The sequence below is a fragment of the Phyllostomus hastatus genome, unplaced genomic scaffold, assembly GCF_019186645.2.
Source record: "Phyllostomus hastatus isolate PE091 unplaced genomic scaffold, TTU_PhHast_1.1 phas_scaffold_78, whole genome shotgun sequence".
NCBI classification, from domain to species: domain Eukaryota; kingdom Metazoa; phylum Chordata; class Mammalia; order Chiroptera; family Phyllostomidae; genus Phyllostomus; species Phyllostomus hastatus.
In genome coordinates, this window is record NW_025334041.1 from 43846959 (window position 1) to 43864181 (window position 17223).

General features: G+C 32.4%; 1 protein-coding gene across 2 annotated transcripts in view; it reads right to left on the minus strand.

Annotated features, from left to right (window-relative positions):
• Nucleotides 1-654: 654 nt before the first annotated feature.
• PHTF2 (putative homeodomain transcription factor 2) overlaps nt 655-17223 on the minus strand; it is a 133426-nt gene continuing 116857 nt past the window's right edge. For both annotated transcript variants that reach the window (XM_045828105.1, XM_045828106.1), the window contains 7 exons: nt 15859-16131; nt 15496-15627; nt 13260-13346; nt 8334-8489; nt 7159-7254; nt 4032-4157; nt 655-3356 (listed from right to left, as the gene is read on the minus strand). In XM_045828105.1, coding sequence (XP_045684061.1) covers nt 3336-3356; nt 4032-4157; nt 7159-7254; nt 8334-8489; nt 13260-13346; nt 15496-15627; nt 15859-16131 — 891 coding nt within the window. In that variant the 3' untranslated portion in view covers nt 655-3335. The remainder of the gene's footprint in view (nt 3357-4031; nt 4158-7158; nt 7255-8333; nt 8490-13259; nt 13347-15495; nt 15628-15858; nt 16132-17223) is intronic.

Here is a 17223-nt window from a genome sequence, read left to right on the forward strand (position 1 = left end):
AACTCCTGTTTTTGAGATAGTAACTCTCAATGTGGTGAGAAGTGACAGGTAGGGCAAACTTTCCAAATTGCTTGGGGAATACTTTTTTTAAAGTATACCTATACTATCATTTGAAATGCAGTCTGCTCCACAGGAAGTAAGCATTGTGGGAAGTCAGTGCTATTGATAAACATTTGTGGTATCCTTCATATAGGCTTGGCAGAAAAAAGGCTGACAAGTAGTGTTCTAAGTGACATAGCAAATTAAAGAGTGCCAGTCATATTGCCCTATTTTGAAGTCTGAAGGAAGACATTAAAACAGCCAATTCTAAGCTTGAAGTTTGAAAATGCACTTGAATTATCAGTCCCTGATTAAAGCACTAAAATACTTTGAACCAATCAGAATGCTTACCTGTCTTATTGTTAGCCATGACGTAGGTTGAACTGATGTGAAAATTCTTTTGACTGAAAACACCACTATCCGCCCTGAAGAGTGTGGCTCAGTTGGTCGGTTGTCATTTGGAAAGCGAGAGGCTGCTAGTGTGGGTTGCAAGTTCAGTTCCAGGTTGGGGTGTGTACAAAAGGCAACCGATCCATGTTTCTCACCCTCTCTTCCTCCCTCCCCTTCCCTCTCTCTAAAAATAAATAAATAAAATTAAAAAACAAAACACCACTATCCTTCCGACAATGAGTTTTAATATGCCAGTATTCTGTATTTAAATACAAACAAACACGCAAACATTAATGATGTCCTAACATCATTAATAAAGGCCTGTCTATGTATTATTTATGCTTTCATTTTCTGAGGATCATAACAAAATCTGAAATGTTGGGAAGTTTTAAAAAATGTATTTCCACTCCCCTCAACTCTAAAAGCTATCACTAAAGTTTAGGCTATAGTCAAACAAAATTACCATAGAAATGTGTATGACTTGAAAACTTAAAAAAACACCTCTAGTTTAACTGTCAGTCATAGCATGTTTTATTTTAAACCTGCTGTTCAAACTTTAAAATACAATACATGTGGCAAAGAAGTAGTTAACACACATCTGCCACAAATTCTATCTTTGAACTGCCTTTTCTATATTATGTGATATGTTACAATTTCTTTGAATTTCTTACATTCATGGTATTCTTAAAGGCAGCCAATGTCAATTTTTCTGCTTTGAAAACAGTTCCATTAATGTTCTGGAATTGCTTAAAATGACTTTTTCCCTTTATATTTTATTGTTGCCCACATTAGTGAAATAATTCAACATATTATTAATAAGTTGTTGAGAGGTATATGGTACTCAATGTCAACTCTCAACTCCAAGTTAAAATAAACTTCAATCCAAAACAAGCATTTTCCTAAATCAGTATATTTAGCTACTTTTCTCAAAAATAATTCCATTCTGAAATAAGTTTTTTGTGAGATACAGTAGTTTCTTTCCTCTTTTATTCTAACAGAACTCATGCTGTACTTTTTTTCTCAAAATATATTTGACATATTCTGTGCAAATGTTAAGTTCTGAATAGCTTTGTACCTTATTTTGAAAAAGCTTATAAAATATAATTCCTAAAAACAACCTCAACATTAGACAATAGAGGAAGAAGAAACATATCAGACAAAGCCTAATTTTTCACATGAGAAAATAAGTATGTTCTTAAAGCTCCAGTAATACATTCCTTGAAAAAACTCAGAATGCACTTTGGTCATTATTAAACATATTAGAACATAGGCAAATAAAACAAAATGCTTTTGCTGTTTTCTATAGGAAGAAAATATACTAGAGAGGTTGAAGTGAGGCTGATGAAAAGGAATGGTAAGAACAAAGAGACATCATGACATGGCTCTGTTCTCTACACATTCCCGATCTTAAGATTATGATTTGGGGATTAAAACTGCACCAATCAAATACATAATTTTATAATTATTTTAAATTCCCTAAAATATTTTAAAAATGCGAGGATATTCAATATGATACACCTTGCACCAAGAAAATTCTAGACTGTTTCAAATAAATTTTTTGTTTTAGAAACTAGATGCTCAGTTAAAAAAGAATTGAAATACATTTCATGGTTCAATTATTTTCTAAAATATTCTTGATTGTACAAATATAACAACTTAAAATCAAGGCCCAATAAGATACCATCATATCTGCCCTACTTACCTAACGTGCCAACACAGTAAATTCTCATTTGGACACTCGGAAAATTATCTGGGGGTTGCAATGGGGGTTGGAGTGCTGGGTTAACGTTCCAGGTTAAAAACGTCTAAAATAGCCCTTATATAATTGGGTGGTGATGGGGGGAGGGGATATACCAGATTAAGTTTAGAGGACACAATTTGCGAGGTGAAGCTGCCTCTTCTGAAAATTTGGGTATACAGTACTTTTAAAACTATCAATAAGAGGAGTATTTTATTGGTTCTGAAGTTATTCATTTGAGTGTGGTATGAAGAGCATACACTACAGCGTACCATGGGGAGAAAATTATTTTACTTGAGTAAACATAATGTACTTTAGTAATATCAATAGGCACTTCACTTGTGAGATGAGTATATAGACCTCACTCAAAAGGATACCATATCATGCCCTAGTACACTATAACATACCCCATATAAAGAAACGCATTAAAAGTAACAATTTTAAAAAGTGCACATTTTGAGCATGCACAGTTAGAGCTGTGCAAACAGCCCAGTGTTTCAAATAAATACAGTTATCACTAGTAAATTTTTATCAAAATATCTTACAGTATGGTAACCATTTACAATTATTGCTCTATTAAGAGTTTTATCATCAAAGAGCACTTTGTTGACCTGTTATGTAATACCACATATATTAATACTGAAGGGTGCTTAACTGCAGCTTAATCAGTTTAGACCCTGGCATTGTTCCAAAATAGTTCAAGAGAAACACTGACTGGATCTTGATTTACTGAAGAAAATGCTTTATGGGTTTAGCTGAGTCTAATGCAATATTCCAAAGTTGAAGAAATTTTCCTCAAGTAAGGCAAGTTTACGGCATCGATGGAGAAACAGTGCTTAGCAATGGCTTCTATTCTCACGATTTGTTGTTTTGTCAATTATTTACGAACAATTACCAGGATCTCAAGTATCTGGATATCAGTTTTATCACCCTTTTCATCAACAACTGAGTATACATCAATGCTAAAAATAAAATATAAAGACTAAAGTAAATGTAAAAAACAGTGAACAAGTAAAATAAATATAAGAATTGCACAAGACAGTGTGATGTAAACACTTCAATTTCCCAGCTGAGACTCCTGAAGCAGAGAGTCAGTGACTACGTTCAGGCGGCTTAGTTGGTACTCTTATTCCGGAAAAGAGGTTACATCTTCTTTTTCTCTGAATTGTCATGATTTAATCTTCCACAGCTAGTAAAAAAATAATACAAGTAGTGATCATTAGACCCAGGTTTAATATCACAACTTATTAAATTATATCACATAATATTATTTTTATCTAAATTTCATTCACAAACAAGTCTATGTTCTATTTTTTAAAACTCTTTTAATCTTTTATTATCAAGAAGAACTCACTTTAAACAAGTAAAGTGAAAATCAGATTTCTCTTGCTTTCTTTTACAGGGAAGTGGCAATACAGATATACAACTAGTTTAATGTGAATAGTTTATACCTTGTTCACTAACAGCTGAACATATATTGGAGGATATATGCATTGCTATACAGATAAATAATGTAACTTTTGGCCAAAAAGAGAAAAAGAAAAAAGAAATAGGGTTCTTTTCTTTTTTTATCAACTAAATTGGACTCAAATTATATGAGTAAAAAGAAATACTTCCCCTTATTTTATAGAGTCCTATTTGTAATGAATACTATTCCAAATCAGAAGTTTCAACAGTATTAAAACCAAGAATGTTTATCATTATTTGAAATTAAGTGTGAAATTATTTTCACTAATTGTATACAATATTATCAAAATGATTTGGTTATTGTACATGTGAGATGGTAAAAGAGTGCTGGGGTAAAATAAATGTCACAGAAATGTAACAGGCCACTAAGTAAGAAAAAAGACCTGTAAGTTCTTACCTTTAAATTAAATCCAAGCAAGTCACTGATAACACCAGAAACGGCTGACAGGATGACAACCTGGGTGATGTTATAAAGCAGTGGATTCATTGTGAGCCCATATAACCTGAAGGGACTGTCCAACTCCTAGAAGAAGGAAAAAATCATGAGCCCAGATTCATTAAGAATTATCAGTTAAACTAATTCAAGGCAATATACAATGAGAATTTTTAAAAAAAACTTTCAAGAAACTGTTATAAACTTTGGATAGTTTTAGAAAGGATAAACTTGGTTAAACCTGAAATAAGTAAATATACTTTAAGAGGTTTTTGTTTTTTGTTTTGTTTTGTTTTGTTTAGGAGAAGGTGACGTCCTTTAAAAGAATTCTGTAACCAATGGATGGTTGCCAGATGGGAAGGGTGTTAGGAGGATTGGTGAAAAAGGTGAAGGGATTAAGAAGTACAAATTGGCAATCACAAATAGTCATGGGGATATAAAGTACAATATAGGGAATATAGTAATATTATAATAATTATGTATGGTGTCAAGTGGGTACTGGACTTATCAGGGGATATATAAATGCTCAGCCACTATGCATACACCTGAAACTAATATAATATTGAATGTCCACTGTAATTAAGAAAAAACAAAACTCTATAATCTAAATATGTAACTCCAACTTCTATCTCAAATGAATGACAAGAAAGTATTGGTCTTGTAGCTACAAGGTTTGAGAACTTTTTTAGTATAAAATAGGAACTTAATCTCTTTTTGCAGAAGAATCAGAAATTTAACTAGCCAATTTTCTAACAATATTAACACACACGTAAAAACTCCTCTTTGAGACAATTACTTTTCCAATACATGAATTAACTGACTGATTCAAACATTTAAAGTTCTTCTTTTAAAAATTCTCACATGAATTTTAGGGGGTGTGGGAAGAGAGAGAGAGAAAAAAACAACAACACTGATGTGAGGGAGAAACATCGATTGGCTGCTGCCTGTATGCATCCCCACCAGGGATCAAACTGTCAACCCAGGTATGTGCCCTGACCGGGAATCGAACCATAACCTTTTTGGTGTGTGGGATGACGCTTAAACCAACTAAGCCAACCAGTCAGGGCTACAGTTCTATTTTAGGCCAGGCCCTGTACTAGGCTCTGGGAAGTTAAGATTCAGTTTCTGTTCTGAAGGACCTTGCAGTCTAATAGACCTGCAAATAAATCATTAAACTATCAGAGTCCCACAAAAGAGGTATGTATAAAAGGCAGTGTGCCATAGAGGAAGGTGCTCCTAAAACTTAGTGAGTAGGGAGAGTAGGTGTTCTATCAAGACATCTGAGAACATGTTACCTTTGAATTGCTAGAGGTTGCTTAGCATTTTTAGAGTCAAGTACAAAGGAAGAATTACTTCAAACTTAAAAAACTAGCTACTTATGTAAGTAAGGATCATCCTTTAGGCAGATTGTATTTACAGAATGGCACTAAAGGAATTTAATTAGGGGAGTAGCATATTACATGTGCACATGAGAAAGATCACCAGGTCAGCAGGTCAGCAATGTGGAGGATGGATGAGAGCAGTGAAACCAGAAGCAGGAAGGCCTTAAGAGTTCAGTAGATCTAAAGCTTAACTGAGAGACATGAGGGTCTGACTTAGGGTGGTACTGATAGGGGAGAGGGGATGAATTGGAAGATTTAAAAAAAAAAAAAAGATTTTATTTATTTATTTTTAGAGAGGGGAAGGAAGAGATAAAGAGAGGGAGAGAAACATCAGTGTGGTTGCCTCTCACCCGTCCCCTACTGGGGACCTGGCAGGCAACCCAGGCATGTGCCCTGGCTGGGAATCCAACCGGCAACTCTTTGATTTGCAGGCCAGCACTCAATCTACTGAGCCACACCAGCCAAGGCGAACTGGAAGATATGTGAGAGGCTGAAACAATGTGCCTGAGAATTTCTTGGCTGTGAACAATGACAGAGAAGGAGCAATTTATATTAAGTCCTAGGTTTCTGACTGAAAGACTGTGTATGATCAAAAAGAGTCATGAGGTTGTGCTTTGTATTTTAGTTATTTTTATATTTCTGCTGAGATAGAAACCACTTTTATTTTATTTTTTAAAAGATTTTATTTATTTATTTTTAGAGAGAGAGGAAGGGAGGGAGGGAGAAAGAGAGGGAGAGAAACATCAATGTGTGGTTGTCTCTCACACACCCCCTACTGAGCACCTGGCCTGGCAACCCAGACTTGTGCCCTGACTGGGAATCCAACCAGCAACTCTTTGATTTGCAGGCCTGCGCTCAATCCATTGAGCCACACCAGCCAGGTCTTAGAAACTGCTTTTAAATCTCATCTTTATAGCTTCTTCCTGTCTAGCCTAGTGCCTACACTCTGAAAATATTCAATATACATGTATCAAACAAATCCGCCGTCCTCTTCTGAACCCTTTCAATGCCTAATATACTGTCAGGTGCAGTCTATACCAAATTAATACTTTTCAAAGAATTAAACATAACACTGAATTAACCATAACACTGACACAACTAATTTCATACTATTTTCTGAACACTTATAAACAACTCTACGAATTATATTCATTTGTTATAGAAATTGAGAATTTAAAAAAAAATTCCCTTTAAGAATTACCAACACTATAAAACATTTTATTAAATTACCTCCAAAGAATTATTATGAGATCAGATATACTGGGATTATATTCTCTTTAATTATTACCAAAAATGGTTTGAAAATATAAGTGTTTATTGGTGATACATATTATAATGATTATGTGTTACTACTTTTTAAGCTAATGTAGCCCAAGCAAGAAGACTACTCTGAGAAAAAAATTTCCAAATTAACACCAAATCTTATTTTTTGAAATCTGTTTTAGGTTTTAGGGGGCAAAAACTTCTAAGATGCCAATGCTACAATATTCTAAACATTGTTAAAAGTCTTAAAATTTCATAATAAAAATAATTTGGACTCTTTTGTTTAAGTTTTACAATGTGAAGTAAAATGTAAATTATGCAAATATGCTAAATATAATTTGTAAATAACGTGGATAATCATAAAAACCAAACACAAGGCAGGATCTACAAACTAAAGAGAGATATAATGTCAGAACGCATATTCTACATTATATCTATTTTTTTACCTTTAGCAGTTTAGTAGCCAGTTTCAAAACATTATTCACTAGTGTCAGTTCCTCTTTTTTGTTAGGTTTCTTCTCCATTTTCAAGTATAGGTTTATCTTTTATAAAAATAAAAGTAAATTAAAAATATTTAAAATTAAAATATTTATTTTTAAAGGAAATGGAAAGATATTCACTGAAATGTTAATGGTAGTTCTCTGGTTTTGATATTAATATTGATATTCTTCATACTTAACTGTATATTCCAAATTTCCTACATTAAATTTATTTTATAAGAAAATATTTAAAATTCTAAAATATAATTAAAAGATGCAACAAGCAATGAAAACTGGACGTCATTACTTAAAAGGTGATACACTTTAAAACCCAGAGCCAAACCAACCTAAAAAATAAATAATACCTAACATAAATCAATTGGTTTGTTTGCTACTTTCCCCTTTCATTTTAACCAAGCTCATTTGACAAGGTTACCCATTTTTTAAAATCAAACTATCCCTGACAAAAATACTCAACAAGTCACTGGCAATACATTTCTTTGAATAACTTCTATAAAATGATTAAGAAAACATTAAATAAATTCATACAAAATAAAGTTAGCCATCAATATTATTATGGTTTATCCTTTCTATTGAATAAAAACTCATACTTATTCAAACATGGCACTTCTATACTGAAAAGCAAACATATCCCACAAATGGTTTAAAATCCATCATTTCTATAAATAGTACCTCTTGTTAAGTGAAAATGGGACATAAAAACAGTAAGTTAGATTTAAATTCTGCATCAAGGCAGAAACATTGAAGAAAGGCTTGAGCCCTATCAAATTTCAAGTTTTACTTTATAACAAATGGTCTTAACCTCGTACCATAGGTTCCTCAATAACTTGAAGTAAATGTAAACATTTTAGTTTCCAGTGACCAGAGGGGAGAGATGAGGGAATTTCAGGGGAGAATGAGAAGGGTTTATAGGAACAAATTTAGAGGACACATGGACAAAAACTAGGGGGAGGGTGGTAATGGGAGGGGGGGGGAGGGCTGGGTGGGTGGGCTGGATTGGGAGTGTAAGGGAGAAAACTACTTGAACAATGATTAAAATAAAAAATAAAAAATAAAAAGAAAACATTTTAGTTTCATATGTACACTATAGACATTAACTTATAATAAACATGCATTCTCACCTGTTCAGTAAGTAATATTGAGGTATTGCTATATTTCTTACTTGTTTCTGATCCAAGGGTAACAAATCTTAGGAGGAAAAGTGTTAAGGAGATGCACCAGATTACCAGTTCCCAATTGTAATGACAATCAAAGAAGATCTCATGCACATGAAGCAACTAAAAGTGTTTGAAAAAGGCAACATGAAGCAATGTTATTTGAACAATTCCTTTTTAAGAGAAAATAACATTTTACTTCATAGAAATTGATCACGAATGTAGTGTTACATTTTAAAAACATTTCATATATACTATGAAATACTTCAAACACAAAAAAGTATAGGGCGTAATGTAATCAAAACCCATGGGGCCTCTACCCATTTGTGTCAAATCTTAATATTTTGCAGTATTTTTCAGATTATTGAAAAATAAAAGATAAAAGGTTCAGTTGAAGTTCTTTTAAACTTTTCCTTAATCATTATTCTCCTCCTTCTCTATCCCTTCTATAAGGGTAATTAATTTTGTTTATCTTTTCTTTGCAGTTTATAATTTAGCTACATGTATATCTTTAAACTATCTTATTTTATATATATTTTAGAATTTGTAAGTGTTATCAGGTCCACCTCATTCTTCAATTTGCCCTTTATTCCACTGAACTTTGGTTTCAAGAATTATCCATGTTGATACATAAAGCTCAAACTCATTCATTCTAACTCCTATAAAGTATTACAGTGAAAGAATCAAGTACAGTGTATTGGCTTCCTCTATCCATTAACATTCATTTTGTTGCTAACTTTCCTTATTATAAAAGTGCTGCAATAAACATTCTGTCATGCTCTCTTTGTGCACACATGTAAGACTGACTCTAGAAGTTAATATCTAAAAATTGCTGGGTCCTTAGATATTCAACTTTATTAGATATTATGAATTTGTCTCTAAAACAGTTGTTTGTACCAATTTGTACACTCAGCAGTGTTTTCAGTTTCCTTTGCCCCTCATTTTTGCCTATACTTGGTATTATTAAATCAATCTGATGCGTGTACATTGTTTTCTTACTTTTTTGACTTTATTTTTCCTGATTCTTAGGGAAAATGTGTATGATTCATGTGTACTGATCATTTGGGTTTCCTCTTCTGTAAGTTAAGTTTTTCTATTCCATATCTACTTTTCCTCTTTTGCCTGCTTTTCTTATCGATTTTAGAAGTTATTTATATATTCTGAATAACAATGCCATTTAAGTCACATATTTTGCCAATATCTTTCCTCAGACTACATTTTGTCATTACGGTATTTTTTTGTAGTATGTAAAATTTTAAGGGTGGGGGTAGGGTAGAATATATGAAAGTGTATGAGTCAGGCAAAATTCTAAAAATTTATTAACTGACCCTTTATAGAACTAGTTTGCTGATCTCTGGCTTAAAGAACAAAATTGCTTTTTTTTTAATGTTGATATAACCATTTTTGTTAATCTTCATCTTCTAAAAAAGTATATTTTTAATAATTTGTGAAGTCACTTGGATTTTCTATATATATAATCATATAGTCTATGATTTTGTTTTTTCCTTTTTCATATTTATACCCATTTATTTCTTTTTCCTGTCTTCACTGGTTAGTAGCCTCTATCAAAATGCTGATTAGAAGTGGTAGAGAGGTTGTGTCTTATTTCTGATTTTAAAATGAACACCTCTAAGGTAATGAGTATTGTATGTACAATGCTTGCTCCAATTTTTGAAAGATACAATTTATCATATTAAGGACAGTACTTTCTAGTCACTGCATTATAAATCTCCACTGAAATTTACCAATTTGTTTTCTGCATCAATTGAAATGATAAGATGTCTTCCTTTAACCAACTAAAGGAATTCAAATTAGATTAATAGATTTTCTTTCCTTTTTTAAAAGATTTTACTTATTTATTTTTAGAGAGAGGGGAAGGGAAGGAGAGAGCAAGAGAAACATCATTGTGTGGTTGCCTCTTGCATGCCCCATACTGGGGACCTGGTCCACAACCCAGGCATGTGCCTTGACTAGGAATCAAACTGGAGACCCTTTGGTTCACAAGACTGTGTGAACTGCACTTAATCCACTGAGCCACACCAGCCAGGGCAATTAATGGATTTTCTAAAGTTGAAAATCTTTGCATTCCAGGAATAAACTATCTTGGTCATGGTGTATTTATTGTTATTAAACTGCTGGCTTCATCATCTTAGTATTTTGCATCTAAGTTAATAAGGGAAATTTACTCATGGTTTTCCATTTTCATATTATCTCTCTAGTGTTGATATCAAGGTTATATTAGATGCAAGAAATGAACTGGGGAAATATGCAGTTGTTCTCTCATTATTTTGTGTAAGATTAGGATTACCTGTAAAAGCGCGCGAGTCTAGAGGGTATTTGTTGTTGGTAGATTTTTAAACTACTGAAACAATATTGCTTTATGGTTATAGATCTCAGTTTTTCAATTACTTTTTTGAGTCTATTTCAATAAATTATGTAGTTCTACAAAACTGCTGATCTCAGCTTTTAACTTTAATGAGATAAAGTAACTTCTACCAATATTCTTTTGAAAAAATCCTCATCTATGCTAGTATTTTCAGTTTAATGCTCTACTTTTTTCTTTTAAAATGTTATTTATGTTTTAAAATTTCTAAATGTATGAGGTTTTTTTGTTGCTGTTACTATTTTCTAATGGTATTACAGCTAAATCAAGTGGTCTGTGTATCAGTTGAGAATTAACCTATGGCCTAGAACATAGGAAAGTTTTTATAACTGTCCTTATGTCTGAAAAGAATATGTATTCTCCAATTTTAGAATAAAAGTGACTATCTTGTTTAGATACATATCTTCATTATATTTTTTTTGTCTGCTTAATCTATCAATTACTAAAAAAAGTGTTGATACCTCCCAATGTGGTATTCTATCAATTTCTCACTACAGTGCTACTAATTTTGGCTATAACAGATATATTTGAAGTTATAGGATCACATGCATACAAACTGATCTTCTTGATGAATTATTCTTTTAATTTTTGCCAGGCTTCTTTGATTACAGTCTATTTTACTTGATATTAATGAAAGTTTACCAGCTTTCTCTTGGGTAGTGTTTGTCTTTTTCTACACTTTTACATTCAAGACCTTTCAATATTATGATGTTTCATGTTGCTATCAATAAATAGATTTTATGTTTATAGGAGACAAAAAATCAGATACACTTCAGGAACATGGAAATTAAACCCTGAAGAAAAGATTGAGATGTAATTAGAAATTGGGAGTACAAAATTCAGTCTTTTCCTTTTGGTTGCTTTTAAGATTTTTCTCTTTGCTTTTTGGTGTTCTACAGTTTCCATATGATGTGTCTAAGTGTGGTGAAAATTAATGTCTTTCATCAATTCAGAAAAACTCATAGCCATTATTGCTCCAAATATTGTTCTCCCTCTTCTTTCCATAGAATTCCTGTTAGATGAATGATGGATCTCCTGTCTCAATCCCCTTTTCGTATTTCCATCTCTTTATCATTGTCTTATATTCTGGGTAATTTTTTCGCTTCTTGAAGTTCACTATCTTTATCTGTTTTCAATCTACTTTGTTCTGTTTGTTGTATTTTTAATGTCAATGCTATATTTTTTATTTCTCAGAAGTACTGTTTGGTTCCTCTTTGAAATCTATCTTTTTAATAGTGTTATCTATGTGTTTATTCCTTTTAAACAAGCTTATCTTAGAGTTTCTATCTGATCAGTCTATTATCTGAAGTAGATGGAGATTTATTCCTGTTGTTTATTGATCTGTTAATGTACTCATGTACTGCTTCTTCATGTGTTCTAAAACCTGAAGAGGCTTTATTTGTGAAATATCTTGTGAGTCTTAGATTGAAGTCACATACCCCAGAACAATCTTGGTTTTGCTTCCAAGCAAACTACTTTTTATATTAACAGGGGTTACAGGACAAGACCTATAATGTACATTTGAACCTGAACCTGCAGTAAGTGCAGATCTATAGTTCTTAGGACTTTCCCCTACCTCCTCACCAGAGTTCAGGCAGAGTCAGAGACAAGCTTCCTTATCTCCTTCCTGTGCTGGTGGCCAGATTGCTTTTCTTATTCTACCTTTTCACAGAAATGACAGGCTTTTGAGGTTCTGGTTTTATGTGTAAGCATGTGTAAGAACATGTGCAGGTTGAGGTCTTATCTTCTGTCCTCACGTGGGCATAAAAATCTCAAGTCTCTAGGATACTAAAATTGACAATGTACCTCCCTTCTTTATTCTATGGCATTAACACATATAGTTAATTGCACTGTTTTTCAGTTTTATCTTCACTTTGGTCCCTTACTGTCTTATAAACTCAGATATGTATATAATATGTTTATTAAAAAGCTGGGTTTTATTTTTCTAGCATTATATAATGTTTTAAAACAAGAATTTTCAGGTGATCTAGTATGCCATATTACTTGTAGCAAAAGTTTAAATTTCATAGTACAAAATATATCCTGAGATACATTTGTGTTTCCTGACTAATCTTGGTCAACAAGAATTCTTTTACAGACATGACACAGTCAAGTCACAATGACAACTCAGATATAAAATAATTAATGTTAAACGTGAATAGAGCAGAGATTCATGGAAAATAGTCCGAAACAATTTCATAACTATAGTCACTCATAAGTTTGTTTTGGGAAATAAAGATAATCAGGTGAACTGTAGACAAAAACTGATATTCATGCCTAATCAATAGACATCTAAGAATATTAGATGTATTACGCTAGCCACTAGTGTGATACAGAAATGAGTAAGATGTGTTCATTTATTCTACTAAAAAAAAAAAACTGCAAAAAGCCAATTTTAAAATTGTGTAACTAGTCTTCCTTATATTATTACTTTATTATTAGAAAACCTTCTGAAGCTGGATCTTTATAGTTCTGATTATTTAATTTCTACACAAAACAAGTTAACTCACCTGAGCACAACAGATAAATACAACTGAGATAGTCAACAGGAAAGCAGAAGAAACTATTACATCAACTGATCGCTGAGGACCTCGACGCTGGGGGATAAAAGGGAAAACACTTTTAAATGTATTTACTAATTAGCAGCTAATTCCATGATTTCAATTAAGGTGCTGATCCATCACTAAAGGTTGATCATTACTTACAATGTTGAAAATATAATTCATTTGTCAGATGAACAAATTATAAAGGGTTATTATTTCCTGAGGATTTGCAACACAGTGAAAATAGCGAATATATAGCCTGGAATTCTTAGCATAATTTCCTAAATTCTTAACATATTTCATTTTTGCAAACACTAATTATTCACTCAACAAATGTTCCTTAAGCACCTACTCAGAATGAGGTACTGTGCTAGATGGTGGAAATACAGCAGAAGATAAAACAGACACAGTCCGTACCTTCACAGGAACCAGTAGGAAGTCAGAAATCAATCTCATAAGCACAGATATATGTGATAAGTTGTGGTGAGTGCTATGAAGGAAAAGTATAGGTTGTTTTGAGAAAACTGGTAGGGAGTCACTCCTTAGAGAGATCTTCCCAGGCCAACCCTCCTAACTCCCAAATACAAGATTGTGTGGGCCTAGGAAGATCTTCCTAAGAAAGTGGTATTTATACCAAACTATGTGCAGGGGTAAGATGGCACATGGTAATATTCTTGGCAGAAGGAAGAGCATGTGCAAGAGAACAGAACAAGAAAAACTGTACTGCATTCAAAGAACTGAAGAAGTCTGTGTGTCTGGAATGTACGGTGAAGTGTTTCAAAATTAGACAAGAAAAGACAGGCAAGACCTAGTAGGTCTTGAAGGGCATTACAAGCCCTATTAGATTGTGATCTTTATCCTAAGAGCAATGGAGAACCTTCAAAAAGTTTTAAAATTATATGGTCAAATTTACATTCTAAAAAGATCTCTGGTGGCAGACTGAAGAAAATATTGGAAGGAGGAAATATGAATGCTGGAAGGCCAGCTAAGAGGCAACTGCAGTAGCCTAAATTGGTTCCAGTTAGGGTGGTGGAAATAGAGATAAATACAAATACTGTAAATGAATTCAAGTCATATTATGAAAACAGAAAGGGTGGAAACTGGTGATAAACTGGATGTTGGAAATGCAAAAGAGGGAAGTAAATTCCAAGGCTAATTCCAGGTCTGGGGTTTAATGTCACTGAAGTGTAAGGGTAAGGAATTTTATCTCATGGGCGGTGGGTGGCATGTGGTTAACATTAAATAAATGTTTTCTGAACAAATTAATCAACGTACAAAAGAATGCAATACTATGTAGAGTTGATAAAGAAGGGAAATTGGGGATGGCTTCTTGCTAAGTCATGCAATGAAGACTTATTCATCCCTCTGTATAACAGAAATGTCACAGTGAGAAAAAATAATCTATGTCAATTTGTAGCATTTCCCAGTGGAGACTAAGTTAGTTGAATTTAACAAGTTAAACAAGCAGAACAATGAATATATTAAATAGAAGGGCAGACAAAGAGTACAAACATTTTTCATTTCTTTCAATGTTACTTCAAAATGAAAAGCATTAAAGATCTAGGTATGTTGGAAGATATTTGGTCAACAACTTATATAATGAAATTCATTGCTACTTTATGCAACAAAGAAATAATCTTCAGAGGTATTTTCCCAAAATTAATTAAGAAGTTTCCCATTTCCCACCTGAGGTCTTTTTTTTTTTTTTTTAAATATCTTACCTCCATGATTAGGCAAGTTATTTTAAAAGATTAAAGAAAAAGAACAGAATTAAAAGAATGGTTTAGAATGGCAAGCTAATATTTTTAAATAGTAATAGGTCATTTCATTGAAGGGACTCTGATTTCAGATTATTTTTTTTAGATTCTTTTTTAAGCAGTGGGCTCCCTCTGCTGGCTTGTGATAACCATCCCAGGTAGAAAAGATTTAGAGAACAAAGATAAACTTAGGACAATCATCTTGAATCATCTACTTCAAATTCATTTATACCTTTTAGACTTCAGGTGCTTTACTACAAAGAACCAGTTAAACATTTACTTTGGATTTCTGCATATGGAGCACAAAAAATACTAAGTATGGCCCCACAGCATTATGTGAGTATGTATGTGAGTACACATCTAGATATACCTTCATACTGACATAGAAAGGGGAACTCTGAGAGGGAGCCGGCACATTAAGAGTACTTTTATCACTATTATTCTACCTTAAGATAGGACCGAAGAGATAGCCACATTTTTATATTTTGTACTTTCTTCAACCGGAAATGAGGAACCTCAGATTTTCGAGCCCTCCTTGCTGATGTTAAATGTCCAAAGAGTTTTGCAAAAAGTAAGCGCTAAAAAAGATAAAGGTAAGGATTAATTTTGAAGAAGATTACCAAAGAAAAACAAAAGTCAACAAAATGTAGATTGTTATGATTTTATTTGGTTAAGTACTACAAAAACAAAACAAGAAATGAATTAGCAGATCAAAATAATTTAATGAAATACTAAGATATTTCAGGAATACTTTGAATATTGGGAAAAGGATAAAATATTCTCTATTCAGAAGTCTATAATATACCCACCTGTTTATAAGTTCTTTCTGCTACACAGAGCAAAAAAAAGAAAATCCACACAAGAGACACACGAACCACAAAACTTATAATAACCATAGAAAAAACTATGACATCTTCATTAGAACCGAATGCAATCAGATAAAGTTCTGAAGCAGAATGTGCTGTGAGTTGTTCCAAGTCTGTAGCTTGGGAGAGTCGGAAAATAAATGGAGTTAAACCCAGGATGACAGAGACTGCATTTCCAAAAATCTGGTATCCTATTCCTGGTACATGGCTATTCACCTTTAGAGAGAGAAAGGAAAAAAAAAAACTTACACAAATTTCACCTACAGTAAAATGAATTCATTTTAAGCATGATTTTAGTTATAACAATATTAAATTGGTTTGTTAAAATACATTAGTTTTAATACAAGAGTAATAAAATTTAAATTTACTCAAAGTTTGAGAGCCTATTACATATAAAAAGTAAGTCATTATTTCTTCAGTTTTTTTAAAACAGTTCATTATCAGATCTCTAATTCATTGAGTAGACGCAAAAACAATTAACTATCTTGGTCTTACCTAGATGTTAAAAAAATTCTATGTATCTCATTATTTCAAAAGTTAGAAAAACAGGGTAAAGTAATTATAAAAAAGGAAACTAGAAGTTAAATCATTGAAAAATATAGGAATGGCAGAACTTGGAAAAAACCTTAAATATTATCTAGCTAACTTTTTATCATTTTATATATTATATAAGTGACTTGCTAAGTTCACCAATAGTTAAAGATGTAGAGCACCAACTAGAGATTCCTTGTTGATAGTTTTTCATTTGCTTACAGTGAGATATGAAAGTAGATCAATTTCTATACTCAGTTATTTTAATTCCAGTCCTACATAAAGTGTGTACAACAGTTCTAGCATAACAACACATATGAAATTTAGAAATGGAAGTTAAATTGTGACTGGTTGTCCAGAGGAATCAGGTAAAAATTTAAAAGTAGCAATGATCTGATAAAAAAAATTATAATAGAAACTGAAATTAAAATCCACAGTATTTGTACTCTACTCTCAACTACTCAAGATGTTTACCCTTAGCTGAATTTCTTCTATACATTTAACTAGGCAAGCAAGTATTAATATGAATTTTCTTCTTTGAATTTTTTTTATGCCTGGGCACTAATAAATAAATGAGCCAGGAAGGATGATAAAGAAAAATAAATCTTCATCAAAACTTCCAAATATCTAGCAACTCTTCAGTTTGATCCACTGAAAGCAAAAGAAAGAATAATATAAAAGAAGAAAATTTTAGATTGTATCTATTCTTGGTCACAAGAATGAAAATGATAAAATAATGAGAGTGGTTTGCTGACAACTCACTGTTTAAATCAATGA